Raw genomic sequence first — 20,442 nt, forward strand, 5'->3', positions numbered from 1 at the left:
CAATATGAAGTGTATGTGAATGTAACATTGCCAATGTGGTTTGTGGTTTTTTTTTATTTATTGCGTGAAGAATAAAAATTTAGATAAAAAAAATGGTTTTTTATTTCCATTTTCCCCTATTTGCCACACTAACTTTTGTTCTATAAGCAAATTATTCACTTTTGGGATTTGTGAAATTATATCCTTTTATTATCGATTAATGGTTTTACAAAAATTAGCGATTCGAACGAAAAAGGAAATTGAAGATTAAAAAAAATGAGTTAAAGTTAAGGGTGTGATTCAGAAATTTTGAGAAGCAAAAGCAAATGCACAATTAAAACAGAGACCGAAGTAAAGAGGACGGTTTAAAGATGGAGCTTCTACAATCCATAATCGTCTTCATCGTCTGAATCAATAGCGGCACGCCTACGATCAAATTTCACGCTGGATGTACTGCGAGGCATTTGTGAATTGACACTTTCCAATAGTTGAACGAGTTGTGCATCATCTAGTTTGCCCTGTAATTGACCCATTTGCGCCATGCGAACAATCATTCCCTCCACCATTTGTGCTTTTTCGGGTTTGCTGATTTTCAATGTGTTTACTATTTCGAGGAAGGAGGAAGAAAACAGAGAAAAGACGTCATTCGTAATGTGGGTTCAATTTGATTTATCTAGTGGCCTAGGTTTCAATTGACATACATCGAGCGCGGGCATTTTGATCCATAATCTGTGATAAAATTGAGTTTTTAGCGTCTTCTTGTTGACGAGCCCGATCTTGCATAGCTTTTTGTTGTTCGGCATCCTTTCCACCCTATAACAATGATAAACAGAATAGACGCTGTATTTTACCTTGCATCACGAATCAACAAACACGCAAATAGGAAAAAAAATAGATGAAAATATCAATACTCACAAATTGTGACTCCATTTGGGCAATTCTTTGTTGCCGGATTTGATCAAGTTCTTTGTCGTCCATGGCTTGTGATTATTTTTAGAATCTCTGTTTTTTAAACTGTAAAATGGTTTTATACAACTTTTTTAATGTTTATTAAACTGAGTCGAAAAGATCTTTAGAAATTTGCACCAATTCTACCAATTTCGTCAATAGAAATGAGGTTGTATATGTAAATATAAGAATATTCGTATGATTCAGAGATTTCTTTTTGGTTAAGGCTAGTATAAGGCTTACCAAAACGAGAAAAAAATACGTCGGTTGACAGTTGGTAAACAGGTTAGTTACTTCGCAGCAACCTTTGACACATTGTCAAGCGGTATGCGGCTTATTGCGACAGCCACACTGATTTCAGCTAGATGTCGATGGTGTGACCCGATTTGAATATACCTCAAATCGCCATCATATTTCTTCGATAACTTGCCTCATTGCCAAATGAAATTGTTTCTAGATATTCCATTTAATTGAAAACCGAGTATGTATTCCGTTTTATCGGGAATACACGAATAATTTGTTTTTTTGTTCTTGGATCATTTGTGTTTCGGGTTGACAATTGAATGTCGGCACTATATTTGTCTCGCTCACATCGCGTTGATGAATGACATTGACATTTGTCTAGATAGATTCACAACACTCTTGGACCCGTCAACTCTGTATTTTGTGTATGAACTATTTTTTTCCCCATCGTTCGCTTGTGTAGTTTGGATTTTTCGTTCGCTATTTATGTAGCGAAGAAGAGTTGAGTCCTAACAGAAAATTTCAAAAACGATAGAAAATTTATAAAAATTCGATGAACAAAAACCAAGTAGGCAATCATTCAATATCCGAGTTGATGAAATAATGTACGAAAAGTCTTGAGTGAGTGATTCTCTCACAGGCCACGGTGGATACACACGCACATCCGAAGAACCGACAAAGACTTTCCGAGTCTATGAGCGAGGTTTTATGTTAGCCGAGATTTTTATTTTATTTTTGTTTTAAATTAAGTGCATAGAAAACTGTGAAAAAGATATGTCGCTGGAGCCGTCAGCTTGTGAAGGTAAGTGCATTATATGAACACCTCAATGACAACATGAAATAAATTGTTTGAATAGTTCAACATTTGTTGTATAAGTTTAAATTTCCATATAATTGAAATTTGCGTTTTTGTGTTGTTTTTTTTTCTTGTATCGAACGATACAAAGTTTGCGGTAGCTGAAATTTGTACTTTTGCAACTTATAAGTGAGTGATTTATATTTGATTATTTTTTTGTAGATTTAAAGGCATTCGAAAGACGTCTAACAGAAGTAATATCCTGTGTTCACCCTTCAACCGTACGATGGCGAAGTATGTAACTATTGATGCGCTACGAGAATATTGTTGCCTAATCAAATGTTGTCCCTTTCACAGTTATTTTGGCGGTTATGTCAACAATCACATCAGTAGGTGCGTGGTATTGGTTAACCGATCCAAAAACAGCAGTTGTTCCATTAACAGAATCCTTATTAAATCACTATATATTTGTCATAGCAGCATTAATTTTGTGTAAGTAGCGTGCCGTATCGTCACAGACGATAATATTGAATCTTATCTAATCGTTAATTTATCGTTGCTTTTTACTTGTTACAGTATCACTTTTTGTTATGGGCATCCACAAATTGGTAATAGCACCGCAAATATTAACATCGCGAACGCGGCAAGTGCTCAACGATTTTAATATGTCGTGTGATGACACGGGAAAATTGATTCTAAAGCCACGGCCAACCACATAGTCAATTGTGTCCGGTTTTCAACAACAGTTTTCTTCTGTTCTCGTACCAAGTTCTTTCCTGAATTGCCACTCACACAGATACACAGACAGACAGACACACACACACCTACAAACCAGCTCTCCTTCCTTTTTCTCTGCTGTTCATATCAATAGTTATAGGGATTTATGCCATTTTTGTACATTTTTACAATAGCTTTGATAATGGCTGAAAATTTTCACCAATAATGTTTAGAATTCCAACCAAAAAGAAAAATTAGCGACCAACATTCGACAAACGAATAGATTTCATTCGAATAAGGGAGAAACGAAAGAGATAAGCATTTTCTTGAATGATTGGGGTTTTCAAAACAAAATCAATACGTTTGTTGACAATTCGATTCGCACACTTGCCTTGATTAACTTATGGATTATTTGAAAATGTTTGAGACGAGTGAAAAAAGTACATTACAAACAGTTAATGTAATGGGCAAATAGTATTTAAATTTTCGGTCACATATACAAAGACTCACTTGATACAAACTTATGTATCACATGCAGAGGTTTTGAAACAGAAAAACGTGTAATTCTTTTAAGTTTAAGTTTTTTCGTTTTTTTTTTTTTGATTTAACAAATTAGAAAGTTGAAAATTTAAACTTGCATTACAAACTATCATCTGAAATAAATCACTTCCAATTTAGAGCTATGATCTTTTAGACTTGTGTAGTGTAAAGAACAAAACAATTGTAAACTGTGGCCCATTGCAACAGAATTTGTGTATTTCGTTTAGAATAATATAAGAATGAAAAAAAAGTCCAGCAATTGAATGATTTTCGTTTTATTTACAAACAATTGGAGTTCACCGAGAAGGCAGAGAAACAATTTTAGAGAAATTAAAATTGTTGCCGGTTCATACTTGTACAAATCAGAAACTTTCTTCTATGATTGAAGAACGGGTTTTGTATTGCTTCCGATTTTCGTTCAACAACGCCATTCACCTGTAGACGTATTTATCTTTATTGAATGCATTCATTCGAATGTGAAGAATGTAATTTTTGGCAGAGCGGGATCGAACTCAACAACATAGTCAATTTCTTTGTCATAACTTCGAGGCAGCAATACTGTGCAACATCAACTGCTGCCAGGTCCATTGGAAATGGCTTATCTGTTTCTTCTTGTTTGAGTATAATCCAAATGTGTAGAACACATTGTGAATGCCAATGCAATCAATCGAATTGTCCATTTCATCATTGTAAAAAACAAATCGAACAAATATAAATGGCAAATCTGCAAATTTTATTCAAAAAAAAAAATTTGTTTTGTGCATACATATAATAAAAAAACAAAGTGGAATTAGTTTGATTTATCATTACAATTATTGTCAACACATATGTTTATAAATTATTTCAAATGAATATTACATTCTAAAAGAAAGAAATCACCACTCACTTCCATTTACATTGTAAATGTATAGCTTACAACAATGGTACATAAGGCAGTTGAATGTAGACGTAAGAGATAAGGAGTGCTATGAATAAAATCGATTTACTTCTTCGATGATTGGTTGCGCATTTTCCTCATTAACTTCAACAAAGCGTTTCTGACCGCGACTAAAATAATAAATATCTCCCGTATAAATATCAAACCAGAGCGCATGAATGTGTAGGTCATGACTTTCGAGGCGTTTCTTTAAAAATCCATAGGATGCAACATTAGATACTGCAAATCAAAAGAGTACACAAATTAGGTATTTTGATTATATTGCAAGTAAAAAAAATTCGCTCATAGATTGAGGCGTGTGCTAGGAATCGAATGAAAGTTACATACATTGTTCCAATGTGTTGATTTGTGATAGTTTGTCTTCTATACCGAATTTATTCTCTTGATCAATATAAGCAATGAATCGACGCAATGGTGTTTCGGATGAAAAAATCAAGGCATCTTTCATGCCAGCATCCTGCCACTTCAAAAAGCGGTCGAGACTAGAATCAGTAGCATGTGCACACAGCCAGGCTTTCAGCGGTGATAACCTTCGTTGGTCAGCGGTAGCCTCTTTCTTGTCGCGGAGCGTATACAATAAATTCATGGCTTTACAATCACTATGCCCGCACACAATAATATGTCGAATGTTATTCACAACGCATCCCAGCTCCAGAGCCGCTGGTTCACAGCTAAAATACTCATCTTGGAAGTGTTGCGCATGCGGCACCAGATTTCCAGCATTTCGCACTTGAATTCGAACAAATATGAATGAAAATCAATACAATCTCAATGGTTTGAGATTAGTGATAAGATGTTACAAATTACCAACAAACATATCGCCTACATGGGTCTCTGTGAATCGAGTGGGAATCATCCTACTGTCCATGCACGTAAAGAACACAGCTTTTGGCTAAAAAAAAAAATCAAACCGAAATTATTCATTGACATTGAAGATGATTCAAGTTCACGACTCTCCCGTCGCCGAATCAATTGAAACAGAAGCAACAACTTACATGTGGATCATTTTTAACTCTGACAAATTCTTTGACCATTTGCTCCCTCGTCGTATGCCTGTATCGCATTATCCCGCGAATTATTCGCTCCATGTTTTACAGAAATTATCGGTAAAATTCCAAATGAAAAAATGTGTGTTGCAAAACAGAAAAAGTGAGGGTAGGAATAGAAAATGCTGTGTGGAATTGAATGCAGTGAAAACGAAAATGTGATTGATGAATTAAAATGCTGTGTGTTTTACATGCTTCGACAGTGGCTGTTTATGACTTAATCACTGGAATTGTGTATGTTCATTGCGCGTTGTGTACATTTTATATAATAGCAAGTTTTTCTGACATTGATAATAATTAGACAGCGTGCGAATGAGAGTGGTTGAGAGAGAGAATTTCACGTTTCCCCAAATACAAGCAGCAGAAGTTCGATTTTGATTCAAATTCCCTTATCAGCTCTCTCGCTTACACATAATGTTTACACTTTGATCGAATAAATCAACTGATTCGAATATCACAATCGAAGTATAAATGTTTCAGACGACAATTTCGGTTTCATCGGTTTCAAGAATTATGTATAATTAAAAATGTTGTTTTTTTCTTTTTCAATAAAACGCGGTTCGTGAGACCATAGATAAACAGTTTGGCATCGACAAGTGACATTCAAATTTTGTACTACATATACATACGCAGTCGCATTCATAACCGTATGGACGTTTGTTTGTTGTTGTTGAGAAGAGTTGTTGTTGTTGTTCTAATTTCTTGTCTTTAATCACGCGCACTAATGTACGCTATATTTGTGATTCGTTGACAATCCAGTGAGTTATGTGTTTTTCTGTTAATGCATAGAAATATATGCGCATCACAGCATATTCTACGTATTTATGATATTTTTATAATTTAAAATAAACAAAAAACACTTCTTATGTAGTGTATTCTACTTTTTTACCATGTGCCAAGCGATAAAAATAGATTTTTTGTTATGATCCATGAAAATCATAATACGCTGTGAAATAAAGTTGGAGATTTTCAGCCATACAATTTACATTTTTGCAAATAAAATACAGTTGCATCGAAATGTTCAACTGTGACATTTTTTTTTTATTGAAATAAAAAGTTCCTAATCGGGTAAAATATGGAATATTTCAGACGCAATTCATTGTAAAATGTTTCAAATTGAAGATTTTAACGAAAAACTCAGGTCCAGCTTCAATGGATACGTTCAATTCACCTGTCTCGAACAAATACAACGCAAATGCTTTGATCATCGTGTGCGTGTTTGTATTTCAATTGCATAGCATTTGACATATCAACAGATTGCCTTATGTCACGTCAATTTGTTACACACAACATTACGGCTGGAGAATAAATTTGCGAACATCGATGATGTCTTGTGCAACTATATCTGAGAAGAAATAGCAACGTAAACGTCGTCGTCGTTGGGCCCATGGGCACACGTCAGATATGTGCACATGAAACAAGATCAGTGCGTTCACCGAATCACTATTTTCTTTTGTGTATGTTTGTGTATTTCAATTGAGAAGCAACAACGTATTCGAATTCTGTTTGCTTAACTCTATATTTGGTTCGTACTGTTTCACTCTCCCAGTGCTCGAACATTGTTTTCACTGTTGACGTTTCACGTTTAGCTCAATATACAACAACGTATTTACTTTTTGTTCTCACTTTCTCTCTCTCTCTCTCTCTCTCTCTCTCTTTCTTACACACATATATCAACGTACTGTACGAAATTTTAATTTGTTCTATATTTTCATCGATTGACATTTCCACGCTGTTGAATTTATTAAATTTTGATTTTTTCTGTGAAGATGAAAAATGTTAGAGAGTAGTTTATTGCAAAGCAGAGGCAAGATTTCATAAAAATGATAATTTTGCGAATGAAACCAGATTGCCAACGATCGTAACTTGTAAACTGAAATAAGAGATATAGACTAAACGATATAAATAAAGCAAAGCTGAGAAGCCAATCACAAACCAAAAGGATTTTTGTCTAGATGCGTTTCATTTGTTCGGAATGAAGAGACAAAGGTAAGTGAGATGTTATTTTTATGTGGGTTTGCCTTTTCCGCAATCGTAATGAATTTAATGTGTGTGTTGATTTTTCATTTAGAGTACGAAATGCAGAGTACCGTGAGTTATTGGAACAGAACGATGCAGACGACTATGATCAGCGAAACATTCAGTTACAGAATCAGCGACGCAAAATACGTCAAGAGAATGTACTTGAGGCACAAATCCAACCGGGCGACACGCTTCAAGCCATCGCTCTACGGTACAATTGCACGGTACGTCATACTTTTCGATTTTATCAATTCGAATTTTCGTGAGCAGAATGTACCAAGTGCCAGTTAAACAATCTAAAGAGAAAATAAAACAATAATGATGAAGCCATATTTTGAACAAACAAACCCGCGAAAATGGTTTTTTTTACTTGAAATTTGAATCAAGGCCTTCGCACTATAGCAGCACTATTTTTTGCACACGTAGCGACACCGAAGCATTTTGCTCATTAATTTATTCGCATTGTTTTCTGTCTGAATCACGCACATTAAAGTTCAACATATTTACCTTGTATTCGTCTCTCGTTTGACCGTTTAGATATCCGATCTGAAGCGTTTGAATAAAATCGAGAAAGAGATTGAGATTCATGCTCGCAAAACAATCAAAGTGCCAGTGAATGCGCATACCATATTATTGCATACGACAAACTTTGATGAGCTTCCAACGGTTCATAAAAGTGGTCAAAATAGTCCGAATCATCCGGGCGATTTAAATCATAGTTCTAAGAATAACCATAGCACAACGGATACATCACTTCAGCTGCCAAATAATATATTGGATGAAAAATTGTTGGTGGCTTCGGTTAGTTTGGCTTCGTCATCGAGTGGAATTGATCGTGATAAAAATGGGAACAATGCCCATTCGAGCTCTGTGAGAGACAGCTATCGAACGATATTGGCCAAAGAGAGCAGAGCTACTGCCCATGGTGATACTGATCCGAATGACGAAGATGATTTCAATTTTACTGATCCACTGATAACGCCTTTGGCTGAATCCAGCGCACTCTACACCGAAGACACACTCCAAAGTGGACCACACGCAATACGAGGAGCACCACGCAGCGAATTTTCGTGCTCCGGGTCTGATTGTGATATTTCGTGGATATGCTTATTGATTTTTATATTGGCGCTATGCTTTGCTATTCCATTAATTTATGTCATTTATATTGCCGAACATCCAGACCAATTCCATCACAAGGAAGCTGAACCATTCGTCATTGGATGATCACGTTTCGAACATCTCTACTCAATTCACAATTAGAATGCTAAAAATAGGTGAAAAACTTCTATGGCCTGAGAAATGAACTCGGTTGAAACAGGTTGCTGTATTTCAAATCAACAACTCATGACATTTGAGATAGGAAGTAGTTCTCCTGACATTAGCATTTTTCAAGAGCAAAGAAACATTCGATTCTGTAACGTCTAGGCCAAAATTTGTAACGTTGAGAATTTCATTAATTTTTTTTTTTTATGTTTTGATAAAATGAATAAGTGTTTTTTTTTTAAATTTTGTACATAAATGATAAACTATCATTGATAAATCAAGGAGGAACATTCACAATGACATCTCCAAAGCAGGAAATTTGCCATTGATCATTGAAATGCAGTCCATCGAACGCTCAGCATTGCCATGATCAAATTCGGTCAAAACAAACGAACGGAAGAAGAAATAGGATTTGACACAAAGTATGAAGAACAGAAGTAACGTATCTAGTGCCTTTTCAGCACAAAACCGGCAACATATGAAATATATTGCATGTGCGTACAATGTGCTTATTGGGGTTGAATAAATATTTGTATATTTTAATAGAAATAAACGATGAATCTATGGAAGAGTATAAAATGAAGAAGAATAAAACGAAAAAAAATCCATCAATTTATAAAATACTTGTTTTGTTTGTTTATGGTGTACTTAACGCAAATATCTTTATTAGAATTACAACGACAGCCAGTTGCAGATGTATGACCAAAGTGAATTGGGTCATTACGAATCAGCTGGAATTTGAGTCTTTAAGAGTAGATAAAAGGTAAACAAATTTCATTTTGTATTCATTCATTCAATCACTCTCTTCTTCGCTACTGGTTTCATCTCCGGATGATTCCTCCTCGTCGGATTCGATGTGTTGATGCGAACGATTTGTGTTTCGAAACAAATCGTCATCATCATCTTCTGAGCTATTAACGGCTTCGCTCCTTACTTCGCTGTCGTCGTTTTTTGTTGTGAACTTCTCGGGCCAGATGCCATCTTTGGTGAACTCTTTGATGTGCTGCGGCGTTAAAATTCGTACGATTTCAGCCTTTACTTTGTCGCCTTCATCGATTGGCTCCACAATGACATAGTCACCTCGTTTCACCCAAACATTTTTCCGGAATTTGGTCGGCATTGAAATCAAGAAACGATCGGTGTTCGTTTCAGCCGCATCATCATTGGTCGCGTTGCCATTGTTTGGTATTGGTTCGGCCGATTCAACTTCGTGCAAGTTGTTGCCTCGGCTTCCTAGGATTCGCACAATTTGCTGATTCGGTCCGGGCGGATCGAAATCATCTGTTTGCATTTCTTTCATCACATGTTTACGTTTTGTTACTTTGGACATGTTCAACAACTTTTCGTTCGATTTCAGTCAAAACACGGCTAACATAGAAACAATCATAATTAAAGTTAAAGCTATTTTTTATAATCGCTGGAATCTCGCTATTTAATTACTTACTTTTTGCATATGGAATGTTTTGGCTTGTGGACTCGCCGTAATTGAAATATTTTGATGATAATTCGAGATATTTTGCCCGTAATTTACTGTGAGCATGCTGGCTTCCACCAAAAATTTATTTGAATAACACATGTGAAGTTGATTTAGCTACCGAAATGTCATTCATATATTGAAATGTGTGTAACTCACTGCTTTTGTCAATGGATGCGTTCGATTCCAACATTCGCAACGATAATATAATAGAACCACTATATTATGGTGCGGTGCGTATTAAAAAAAATAAATAAAAAAAACCAATCTGTCAATGTATTGCGAGTGAGGAAAACAACAACAAAAACAACAACAACAACATTAGCAAAACAACCGAATAAGTGGATAAACAACATTACATAAAAATAAATTATTGTGTTTTGAAAGTCATCGGAAAGTGATAATTTATTTTTATCCAAGTCGGAATCGTGTACGGCAATGTCAACGAGATTTGCATTTTTCAGTCTAATTACTATAATTTGATCATCTTTGCTACTTGCAAAATTTAACACACAGACAAATTGTCAGTGATCATTTGTTGCGACAAAAATAATCATTCAGCTTTTCAGTTGCCTTGAAATCCAGACACACTAGAATCTATCCGGAATACATGTAGGTTTCGAGTGATTTTTTCCCATTGAATACATATAATAGACGACGTTTCACACAAAAAAAAACAAAATACTGGAAAATTTCTGTCTCAAAAGTTCATTGAAGTGGTTATTGTGGTAAGAGAAATGTGAAAATCCATACGATTGAATTTTGGCAAATAGAGAATTAGAAAAAAAAATTCATACTAAAATCAATTTATAGAATTGAACGTCTGTTAATTGATGTGAACATGATTTTCTGAAAGGTGTTCGTATATTTTGTATCGTTTTTGCTAAATGATAGAAATGTCACTGAGAGAACTAATCGATCCGGAATGTGGTGGCGCGAATCCGTTGATGCGACTAGGGAATCAGATAGTGCAGGATGCAGCCCATAAAGATGAGGGTATATCCGGTCGGCCGATGCCATTTGCCGAGGTATCAAGTCGGCCACAGCAAAGCTTCAGTGAAATGAACCAAAACCAACTCGTCAATGAGTTTCTCGGTCAAATGAGTGCACCGGCACCACAAACATTTCGCATGGACGCTTTATTACAGGAAATGCGAGAAATTGATGCACAAAACTATCCATTGGAAGTGGTTCAAGCACCGACCGTATCAGCCGAAGTCAACAATGGGTTGAATTGGGCCAATCAATTTCATCAAGGACCAAACACACAAGCAAAACTAGAGCCGAAAGATGCACCGATCAAAGCAAACGACGAGGAACAGGTATGAAGTCACTTGAAATCACTATCAATTTGTCATCTTCTAGATGTAAACATTACATTCTAATCATCCTGTTCCTCTTCTTGGTTTTGGGAAGTTTTGGCAAAATCATCCGCACCTCATCACTCAATCGCTGCCATTGGCTAACATTCAAAACACTTCTGAACAAAGCACAATGCCGCTAACCACCGCAGAATTTTTCGACGCAAATGTTTTAGGAAATCACGTTGTATGTTTGATAAATGCACAATTCTAAAATTTATCGCTTCTACTTTGACAACAAACATAAAAGTGTGGAGCCAATTTTCGAATATTCAAAAGGAGACTGCGTTAATTTAAGTCGTTATTCCACAGGCACCCTTACCTGCGGAGCTAGCTCATCCTGGTCACTCTGAACACTACAAATACAACGAATTTATGCGATTTATGAATAGAGTTAGCGATGGAGAGGTTAAAATAGAAAACAGTCAACAGCCGATTCATTCGTGGACAGATGAATTTGCTGCGGAAACTAGTGAAGCCGGAGTGACAGCTGCAGCCGCAGCTGCAGCCGCAGTGACCACATCTGAACAGGATTCGGACTGGGTTCGAGATTTCGCCGAACATAAAGCCAAACAAGGTAAAAATGTGTGGCATTTACACAATTTTTCTGAATTATTTATATTTAATATTCGATTTTCGTTTAGATGTTGATAACGAAGAGTTCAATAAGCAGTTTTGGAATCGGTTGCAAGATGAGTGGAAGAAAATATCTGACCGACTTGATGATCAATCACCGTGGCTTTCTGAATTTAACGAATATTATAATCCATACAAAGTAGGAATTCATGTTGATGTCTCCTTTACCATTGGGAGAAATTCCACCACAATTTTCCGTTTGCTGCAGTATTATTAACATCTTGGAATCGGTTTCATTTTAGGAATACACATTCGACGAGGATAATCCGATGTTGGGCGTTGAAAATGCATTCGAAAAAGGGAAGGCATTTCTCGAACGTGGTGATATCCCCAGTGCTGTGCTGTGTTTTGAAGCAGCTGTGCAACAAGATGAGAATAATGCTGAAATTTGGGAGCTGTTAGGAACATCACAAGCTGAAAATGAAAAAGATCCGAACGCCATTGCTGCATTGAACAAATCACTTGAACTGAATCCCCAAAATCGAAATGTTATGATGGATTTGGCAATTTCATACACTAACGAGAGTTTGCAGACTCAAGCGCTTCGCATGTTAATCGATTGGCTTCGATCAAATGAAAAATATCAAAATCTTGTACCAGCTCATTTCAGTAAAAATTCCGAAGGAATGATAGCAAGCTCATTGATAAATGGCCCCGAATTGATTGATGTTCAAGATCTGTTTATTCAGGCGGTGCGACAATCACCAAATGAAATTGATGCCGAAATTCAGGAGGCACTGGGAGTCTTATTCAATTTATCGTCCGACTATGAGAAAGCAGCTGATTGCTTCCGAGCTTCCCTACAGGTCAAACCAAACAACGCTAAAGTATGGAATCGCTTGGGTGCGAGCTTAGCCAATGGTAATCAATCTATTGCCGCCGTTGATGCGTATCAACATGCTCTAGCCATTGAACCGGGATATATTCGGGCACGATACAATGTCGGTATAATTTGTATCAATCTGAAGTCATACAAAGAAGCCATCGAACACTTTTTACTGGCGCTTAATCATCAAGCCACTTCGTTGTCACGATCGGGTCTGCAAAGTGTCAAAGATACCAGCAATCAAATGTCAGACACAATATGGAGCACACTACGTATGGCCATCTCACTTATGGGCCGCATGGATCTTCAAGAAGCAATTGATAGTCGCGATTTGGATATACTTAATCGAGAATTCCAAACCATTGATTGAACACAAAATTGGGAAATGGTGAAATTTTTACAACACTATAAGTGGGTTATGGTCTAGTTTTCTTATTTTGTTGTGGATGGAAATATTTCGACGAATCGATATTAAGGCTTATTGGAACGGAATAAAGGGTAAAAACGAACAATGTCAAAGACAACAATCAGTGTGACTCTTTTCAAGTGAGTTGAAATAACTATGTTGTTTTTTCTTGCAAATGACCTTTAATTTCGTCGGAAAAATTGTGCTTAAAAAGCGTCATGCGCTTAAATAATCAGAATAACCAAACAATTTTACAACTATATTTTCTAAGTGGATTTTTAATCTTTTTGGGGGGCTTTTCAAAACACTTAAAAATCAAATAACACAAAATCAACTGTTTTTGTCGTGTGTTTTATTTCAATTAAAAAATAAAGATCAAAATTACAAACTATCGAACGTTGAATATGTAAAAAGTTTTATTTCATTGCATCAGTTGTAGCATCATTGTCATTTGGTTATGTTTAGAAGTCGGTTTGGATTCAAATCAACACGCCAGGTTGTGAACAAACTCAAAAATACATTGGTAAGGTGAAAAATGTGTGTGTGCGCGCGATAAAACGTAATTGCATACAAATTTTTTTTTCAAAAGACTGTCAATCATCAATCAAAAAAATCTACAAACTACGTTAAAGCTAGTCATTTGGCTTAGACTTACAAGACGAAAAAATATATTCTTCAAAATAATGTTGTAAAATAAAATGAAAAAAAGTGGTAGGAAAATGAATGTAAGTAAGATTTGCTTAAAAATCAGCGTCCAATGAAAATGCGGAGGATTCTTCGTTCTTTTTGTCGGTCTTGTGGCTCTTGGCGTATTCGCCGACACGTTTTTCGAAGAAGTTCGTTTTGCCTTGCAACGAAATGAAGTCCATGAACTTGAATGGGTTTTTGACGTTGAATTCCGGATCACAATTGAGCTCGCCCAGCAATCGATCGGCGACAAATTCGATATATGTGCACATGTCAGCGCAGTTCATGCCCAACATTGAGACTGGCAATGCGACCGATAGAAATTCCTGTTCGATCTTCACCGCTTCGAGGATTATTTCGCGAATGCGAGCTGGTGATGGTTTCTGTACGACATGCTTGAACATGAGGCAAGCAAAGTCACAGTGCATGCCCTCGTCACGTGAAATCAGTTCGTTGGAGAATGTCAAGCCTGGCATAAGGCCGCGCTTCTTCAACCAGAAGATCGATGCAAAACTACCACTGAAGAAAATACCTTCGACGGCGGCAAATGCAATCACACGTTCACCAAATGTGGCCGACTTGCTGCCAATCCATTGGAGAGCCCAATCAGCCTTCTTCTTAACACATGGCAACGTTTCAACGGCATTGAACAAAAAGTTTCGCTCTTCGTCATCGCGACTGTATTGTTGGATCAATAAACTGTACATTTCCGAGTGAACATTTTCGATGGCCATTTGAAACCCGTAGAAGAAACGTGCCTCCGTCACTTGCACCTCTTGGCTGAAACGTTCAACCAAATTCTCGTTGACGATGCCATCGGATGCGGCAAAGAATGCCAAAATGTGCTTGATGAAATTGCGTTCATCTTCGTTCAATTTATTGTTCCAATGATCCATGTCTTTCGTCAAATCAACTTCTTCAACCGTCCAAAATGATGCTTCAGCCTAACACAAAAAATATACACCACAACAGACACACAAAGGGAACATTCAATTAACACGATGTGACGTCAAATCAACTTTCTTCAATCGAATTTTTATTTTCGTTTCATTTAATGGAATCTAATCTGGTAGTGGCGATTCTCGCAATAATTTACCTTTTTGTACATGTCCCAGATGTCTTTGTATTGAATGGGGAAAATGACGAAACGTTTTGGATTTTCACGGAGCAACGGTTCCAGCTGTGGATCGAAATCCATTGTCGCGTTAGATTTGATAGCCGAAAATTCATTTTTCTTGGTTTCGTCGTCTTTGCTTTGATGTTGATCCATGTTGAGTTTGCGCAACTTGTTTGGCGACGCACCGTCAATGGTTTGGCCAGTAATCACTTTGCGTGGGCTCTGTTGAACAGAAAAATACAATCCAAACGATTGTTTCGTTAGTCCTCAACTAAGGTAATTGTTTTACGAAAATCTTCTTAATGTTGAGAGAAAGAGCGTTATTCAACGAATCACTTGCGATCATTGTCAGAGATTAATCTTCCAAATGACGTAAATGTGGTGTCAAGCATTTCCAATAAATTAGATTATTCCAATTTTGATTATATTTTCACTTTGCTTTAAAAAATATCGCTAATCGCTTTGAAAATATAACATAACAAATGGCAGAACGTTTTTCTTTGTTGGCGAAAAAGAAATGATACGGAAGAGAAAAAATGAGTAAATTGTTATGAAAAAATGTGATATTGCAGTCATTCGCTTCGAAGCAGTCGAAGGATAAAATTGCGCAGACATCATTTTATTCAGAAATAGATAAACAAGGCACGACCATTGTGCAAAAAATGTATCGACGCGAAAGTCTCCCGCGCAAAAAACAAGTGACTCGGACAGATTAGTCACGTACACATGAAAAAACAACCGACTATGGAAAAAAAAAATTGCAAACATCCGCACAAAACAAAAATCCAGCAATTTATCGATAAAAATGCGCGACAATACGAATATCGAATGAATATTTACCTTTAAGCTGAACGCTTCCATATTTGCGGTCAAATTTTCTTTGCTTCCTAAAACAAAACGTTCATCTGTTGCACGAATCATGATTGATGACGAAATTTGCTTTTTTCTTGAATTTCGAAAAAAATCGCGTTTAAAGAACCAACAAAATGTGCAGAAAATTCACGATATTATCACAACATTAACAAGTTGAGTCAAAAAAAAATTATGCAAACAATTTCCAGAAAAAAAACTGTACGGTAAAAATTCAGGAAACGTTCTTGTATGATGTAGTCAATGGAATTTTTTCAGAATGTCTTTGTGAATTGTTAAAATTCGTGTCCGACGCTCTCAAACTGTTAGCTCAATATAGCAGCCAGTTCAAATTGTTGGTTTACTTTATATATCGGTGTCAACGAATGTTTGTGTTTTCGCGCCCAAATAACCTAAGATTCAATGTGAAAATCATTTGGTTCACAGGGAAAAGAGCGCGTAGCGTTCTGATGTATTCATGTTCGTACATGTCGTACTTAAGAGTGCGGCGAAAATAAACCGTTTAAAGTTTAAACACACAATAGCAAAGCATAGACACGGAGTCGCAGCTGCTTAGATACAGCTTGAGTACAATCCGTATGCAATGAACTATGTACTAAAATCGACATTTAATTTAGATGACGATTATGACTTATTAGAGAGATGCATATCAATTTTGTATTTCATTCGAATTTTCTGTTATTGAATTCGCTATATTTGTAATTTATTTATTACATAAACCGAGGTATTTATTGGCTTGCATTACTAAGACGCTGAACTCAATTCAACTGTTGGTGCAACATGTTTATCAGCTTAGAAAAGGTGCTCAATGGAATTTGTATGGCATTCAATATTTGTTTTTTTTTTTCATTTAGGTGAAAACTAAAAATAAACGTTGGATTCTCTGACAAGAATCCCAATTATTGTTGCCGACAAACTAAATTGTTCCATATAGTTTGGCCAAGCAAATGGAATTCCAATTGTGAAGCCGCAAAAGTACAAACGCTACTTTAGGGTTTTTGCTACGTTTTTCATTTCAAATTTCATACAAAAAAGAGCAAGGCGATTCGGGCTATTGTTGTTGCAGTGCTTCTCACGTCAGACGCACACATTCACCAAAATCGCGCGCACACGCATACAGAGAGAGAGAGAGAGAGAGAGAGAGAGAGAGAGAGAGAGAGAGACCAACGATTGTCAATCACATCAGCCAGATCCCGTGAACATGAACATATTCAACAATAAAAAGTCATTGTGCATGACTTTTCTGCATACGAACGTATACACAGACACCATCTGAATGTCGAATTACCCCACTATAGCTCGAAAAATAAAACGACCAACCAACTGAAACACACACAGTGAATTGCTTGTACAAATCTATACATATTTGGAACATTTTTCAAAAGGCACAAACACAACAGACATATTCGACTAAAGTAATAACAAGGAGGAGAGAAAAAGAAGAAGCTACATTAAAAAAATAGGTACGATAGCTGTCGTTTACAAAGAATTTGTGAAATATTCACTGTAAGAACAATCAACTTGCTGACAAGTAACCAAAAAATAAAACTATAGAAATTTTGATTTCGTTTTACTTACGAATTTGTACAAAACGAGGGCGAAATCATCTCCACAAAGTAAATAAGCAGCGCATTATCGTTTCGAGATTCTAAACAAAAGAGAAAAAAATCACACAAAGTGTTCGGCTCGTTTGTTCGAATCGTTCCATTTTCGATTTTAAGTTGTTAGTTTTTTTATCTCTCTCTATTATCCCTGTCTCTATCTCTCTTTTTTTCTCTCTTTTGGCAGGCAGTAGGAAGAAGAAACGTTTTTATTTTGTCGGTGTGTTGAGTGTGAGACAGCAATCAAACGCAATTTTTGCTATTGTGCTGCCCAACACACATTGTGTTCAAAATCAAATCGAAAAAATCTAAGGAGAAAGAGACAGAAAAGCGAATTTTTATTTTTCTACACACGACACACCACACACATAGGAGAAGAGCGTGAAGTGAGAACTGTCAAATAAAATTTTTTTTGGTTGCTTGTGTGTCGAGAAGCTGAACGCAACTTTTATTAAAAACCGAAATTTTTTTTTTCGCCTTGTGTCACACACCGAGTGAGAGAGAAACGCGATTCGACCGAAAACGCAACATTCATCATCACCGATTATTGAGATACGGCAAAACATTCGGTGCTTTGGCAAATAGAAATCATTTTGGAAATTTGAAGTGAATCATCCGCAGTAATCCAGTGTAGACCGCCGAGCGAACGATAGAGAGGCTCTAAATATTCGTATAACAACAATAGAAAAACCGAAGGCAACAGTTTCACAAAAATAAATATGGCTGCACTGTCACGTCGAATTGTGAAAGAAACAATGCGTTTGCTGCAGGAACCAGTGCCCGGCATCAGTGCTGTTCCCGATGAAAACAATGCACGCTACTTTCATGTCATTGTTACCGGACCATCAGACTCACCATTCGAAGGCGGCCTCTTCAAATTGGAACTATTTCTGCCCGAAGACTATCCAATGTCAGCGCCAAAAGTGCGATTCATCACGAAAATCTATCATCCAAACATTGATCGCCTAGGTCGGATATGTTTAGATATATTGAAAGATAAATGGAGTCCAGCACTGCAAATTCGCACCGTCCTATTGTCTATTCAAGCTTTGCTATCAGCACCCAATCCAGACGATCCTCTTGCTAATGATGTGGCCGAACTTTGGAAGGTAACTACCCTAAGTGTTTTTATTTTCTTTTTCAGTTCTTTTTGCACAAATACATGACACACACTAGAAAAAAAAAAAAGAAATGCTAATTCATCCTTGGTTACTGTTGTTGTTTTTTTTTTACCGATTTTCTTTCCGGTAAATTAGGTGAATGAAAGTGAGGCTATCCGCAATGCAAAAGAATGGACCCATCGATATGCAATGTAAATGCTGATTGTGTGTATATGCTGAGGATAGATGATGTGCGCCACGCAATCGACTAACAATTATGGTAAAAATGCAAGGAAAGAAAAAAAAATAATACAAAAAATAAGATTGAGAGATGAAATGATAGTGAATAGAATATAAACAATTTTCAGTGTATGTTAGCATGTGGATGCTGAACTTAAGCAGTTTGTTAGAAACAAGGGCAATTAAGAAGATGCAAAAAACAACAACAACAAAAACAAAAATAAAAACAAAAACAAAAACATATAAAACAAGATTTAAATTATGATATGAAAATTTGATTAATTGGATTTATACTGTATTATTAAAGATAAAAAAGATGTAACAAATTCGGGGGGAATGAATTAAGAGCAAACACTCAAACCGAAAACACAAGCAAATAAAACAACAATCCGATTAATTTAAAAATATTTACTATAAAACCTTTAAAAAAAATACAGAAAAATAAAAACTGCAAAAAAATTATAAAAATGGTAAATAAATTACACAATTTACAATCGATTTCTTCTTCTCTCATTTCATTACGTGTTTCATATTCGTGATGCCACTTGAAGAGTCACGACACCTGGCTACTGTTATCTGAGCATTTAAATGCTTGTTCAAATCAAATGTTGATTTTAAATCTGCCGGCACTGTTTTTGTGCATAATTTTTGCAATTTTTAGAATCATTTTAGTTCACCGTAGAAATAAATAAATCACAAATTGGGTATGTATAGAAAAAAAATTGAACGTTTTTTTGGTAGGACCTGTTGTTCGAATTGAACTTATAATGTCACACGAAAAATCTGATCACCTGTATCACAGAGAAAATTCAATTATTGCAGAAAACGATTTTAAGAGTTCATATCTGTAAGGATCAAGGAAAAAGCAATACAAAAATTATTGTAAATTTTCGTTTAAAATAAAAAAAAGGAAAACAGACAAAAGAAAAATCCAATTAAATTGTTTACAACGAGACAGAGAAAATTGCTTGATGTGCTTTCATCGAAGGATCAATGAGTAATGTGTGTAGCTGACGGCGATTGTTTTACGGAATGAACATTTCGAAAAGGTTTTTCCTTCCGCTGATTTTATCAAGTTCAAAGAAACACGTTACGACTTCAGTCATGGTTCTCTCGCTAGTGCCATGAAACAGCCGTTGTGGCAGTGGCGGTGGCGGCAACGGAGACAGCGGCAGTGACAGTGTGCTGCAGGTCATTCACATGATAACGAAGTGAGAACGTTTTTGATGCCTACGTCCTGACCTTATGATTCTGGTTGATCAGAGTAAATGGGTGCGCGAAAGTTGTCAACTTTTTTTTTGTCTCTTCCCATCCTAACCTTTTGGTCATTTGTTACTGGTTCCGCAGGTTGTGGCCTCTTTGTTGGCATGGACGGCAACACAATGCATGTGGCCTTCGATATTAAATTGAACAGACCACCACAAAGAAAGCAACTGAGGAAAAAACAGAAGAAGACAAATACATATAAAAACCAGAGAGTGAAGCGAAGAGCAACGAATAATGGAACCATTACATCGGTGATTCATATGTGTATATAGAGTGGATCAAATACGTTTTTTTTATCTAACATGTAAAATTACAACACGTAATTTTTATGCATGCTTTTGATTCATAAGTGTAAATGTGCACACAC

General features: G+C 36.2%; 8 protein-coding genes across 20 annotated transcripts; 4 read left to right on the top strand and 4 right to left on the bottom strand.

Annotated features, from left to right (window-relative positions):
* Positions 1-167: 167 nt before the first annotated feature.
* Positions 168-1,298, bottom strand: LOC129573911 (programmed cell death protein 5). Of its 2 annotated transcripts, XM_055455080.1 has the most exons (4): positions 1,171-1,298; positions 895-993; positions 681-792; positions 168-583 (listed from the first exon to the last, which is right to left on the bottom strand). In XM_055455080.1, the coding sequence occupies exons 2-4, from the start codon at positions 955-957 to the stop codon at positions 360-362; spliced, it is 399 nt and encodes a 132-aa protein (XP_055311055.1). In that variant the 5' UTR covers positions 958-993; positions 1,171-1,298; the 3' UTR covers positions 168-359. The 2 variants fall into 2 exon arrangements, with proteins under 2 accessions (XP_055311055.1, XP_055311054.1); XM_055455079.1 differs by having other exon boundaries at positions 895-1,175.
* Positions 1,299-1,405: 107 nt separating this feature from the next.
* Positions 1,406-3,487, top strand: LOC129573912 (nuclear envelope phosphatase-regulatory subunit 1 homolog). Its single transcript, XM_055455081.1, has 4 exons — positions 1,406-1,972; positions 2,189-2,260; positions 2,324-2,458; positions 2,543-3,487. Exons 1-4 carry the CDS (start codon positions 1,945-1,947, stop codon positions 2,683-2,685), a joined length of 378 nt encoding a protein of 125 aa, XP_055311056.1. The 5' UTR covers positions 1,406-1,944; the 3' UTR covers positions 2,686-3,487.
* Positions 3,488-3,935: 448 nt separating this feature from the next.
* LOC129573907 (beta carbonic anhydrase 1) lies at positions 3,936-5,856 on the bottom strand. Its single transcript, XM_055455071.1, has 5 exons — positions 5,398-5,856; positions 5,156-5,331; positions 4,968-5,052; positions 4,488-4,889; positions 3,936-4,379 (listed from the first exon to the last, which is right to left on the bottom strand). Exons 2-5 carry the CDS (start codon positions 5,246-5,248, stop codon positions 4,189-4,191), a joined length of 771 nt encoding a protein of 256 aa, XP_055311046.1. The 5' UTR covers positions 5,249-5,331; positions 5,398-5,856; the 3' UTR covers positions 3,936-4,188.
* Positions 5,857-6,534: 678 nt separating this feature from the next.
* Positions 6,535-9,112, top strand: LOC129573905 (lysM and putative peptidoglycan-binding domain-containing protein 4). 3 transcript variants are annotated; one of them, XM_055455068.1, is made up of 4 exons: positions 6,535-6,731; positions 6,976-7,195; positions 7,278-7,452; positions 7,766-9,112. In XM_055455068.1, exons 2-4 carry the CDS (start codon positions 7,182-7,184, stop codon positions 8,450-8,452), a joined length of 876 nt encoding a protein of 291 aa, XP_055311043.1. In that variant the 5' UTR covers positions 6,535-6,731; positions 6,976-7,181; the 3' UTR covers positions 8,453-9,112. The 3 variants fall into 3 exon arrangements, with proteins under 3 accessions (XP_055311043.1, XP_055311044.1, XP_055311042.1); XM_055455069.1 differs by having other exon boundaries at positions 6,541-6,663; XM_055455067.1 differs by having other exon boundaries at positions 6,677-6,811.
* Positions 9,113-9,118: 6 nt separating this feature from the next.
* Positions 9,119-10,107, bottom strand: LOC129573909 (probable RNA-binding protein EIF1AD). Its single transcript, XM_055455072.1, has 2 exons — positions 9,936-10,107; positions 9,119-9,859 (listed from the first exon to the last, which is right to left on the bottom strand). Exon 2 carries the CDS (start codon positions 9,819-9,821, stop codon positions 9,285-9,287), a length of 537 nt encoding a protein of 178 aa, XP_055311047.1. The 5' UTR covers positions 9,822-9,859; positions 9,936-10,107; the 3' UTR covers positions 9,119-9,284.
* A 40-nt stretch (positions 10,108-10,147) lies between these two features.
* Positions 10,148-13,597, top strand: LOC129573897 (peroxisomal targeting signal 1 receptor). Of its 4 annotated transcripts, none has more exons than XM_055455054.1 (6): positions 10,148-10,693; positions 10,860-11,287; positions 11,382-11,513; positions 11,639-11,903; positions 11,971-12,101; positions 12,205-13,597. In XM_055455054.1, the coding sequence occupies exons 2-6, from the start codon at positions 10,862-10,864 to the stop codon at positions 13,156-13,158; spliced, it is 1,908 nt and encodes a 635-aa protein (XP_055311029.1). In that variant the 5' UTR covers positions 10,148-10,693; positions 10,860-10,861; the 3' UTR covers positions 13,159-13,597. The 4 variants fall into 4 exon arrangements, with proteins under 4 accessions (XP_055311029.1, XP_055311030.1, XP_055311031.1 ...); XM_055455055.1 differs by having other exon boundaries at positions 10,148-10,577; XM_055455056.1 differs by lacking the exon at positions 11,382-11,513 and having other exon boundaries at positions 10,237-10,693.
* LOC129573901 (ribonucleoside-diphosphate reductase subunit M2) lies at positions 13,530-17,583 on the bottom strand. 2 transcript variants are annotated; one of them, XM_055455062.1, is made up of 3 exons: positions 17,447-17,583; positions 14,978-15,220; positions 13,530-14,825 (listed from the first exon to the last, which is right to left on the bottom strand). In XM_055455062.1, the coding sequence occupies exons 2-3, from the start codon at positions 15,149-15,151 to the stop codon at positions 13,935-13,937; spliced, it is 1,065 nt and encodes a 354-aa protein (XP_055311037.1). In that variant the 5' UTR covers positions 15,152-15,220; positions 17,447-17,583; the 3' UTR covers positions 13,530-13,934. The 2 variants fall into 2 exon arrangements, with proteins under 2 accessions (XP_055311037.1, XP_055311036.1); XM_055455061.1 differs by lacking the exon at positions 17,447-17,583 and adding an exon at positions 15,839-16,349.
* On the top strand, positions 17,101-19,307 carry LOC129573910 (ubiquitin-conjugating enzyme E2 N). 6 transcript variants are annotated; one of them, XR_008688645.1, is made up of 4 exons: positions 17,377-17,560; positions 17,657-18,578; positions 18,726-18,849; positions 18,938-19,307. XR_008688645.1 is itself a non-coding variant. In XM_055455074.1 (3 exons), exons 2-3 carry the CDS (start codon positions 18,189-18,191, stop codon positions 18,783-18,785), a joined length of 450 nt encoding a protein of 149 aa, XP_055311049.1. In that variant the 5' UTR covers positions 17,101-17,331; positions 17,657-18,188; the 3' UTR covers positions 18,786-19,307. The 6 variants fall into 6 exon arrangements, 5 of the variants coding, with proteins under 5 accessions (XP_055311049.1, XP_055311052.1, XP_055311048.1 ...); XM_055455074.1 differs by lacking the exon at positions 17,377-17,560 and adding an exon at positions 17,101-17,331 and having other exon boundaries at positions 18,726-19,307; XM_055455077.1 differs by having other exon boundaries at positions 17,124-17,591; positions 18,726-19,307.
* The last annotated feature ends 1,135 nt before the right edge of the window (positions 19,308-20,442 follow it).

Source organism: Sitodiplosis mosellana, unplaced genomic scaffold, assembly GCF_009176505.1.
Source record: "Sitodiplosis mosellana isolate CC-2019 unplaced genomic scaffold, AAFC_SMos_1.0 Smas_scaffold_6150, whole genome shotgun sequence".
Lineage (NCBI taxonomy): Eukaryota > Metazoa > Arthropoda > Insecta > Diptera > Cecidomyiidae > Sitodiplosis > Sitodiplosis mosellana.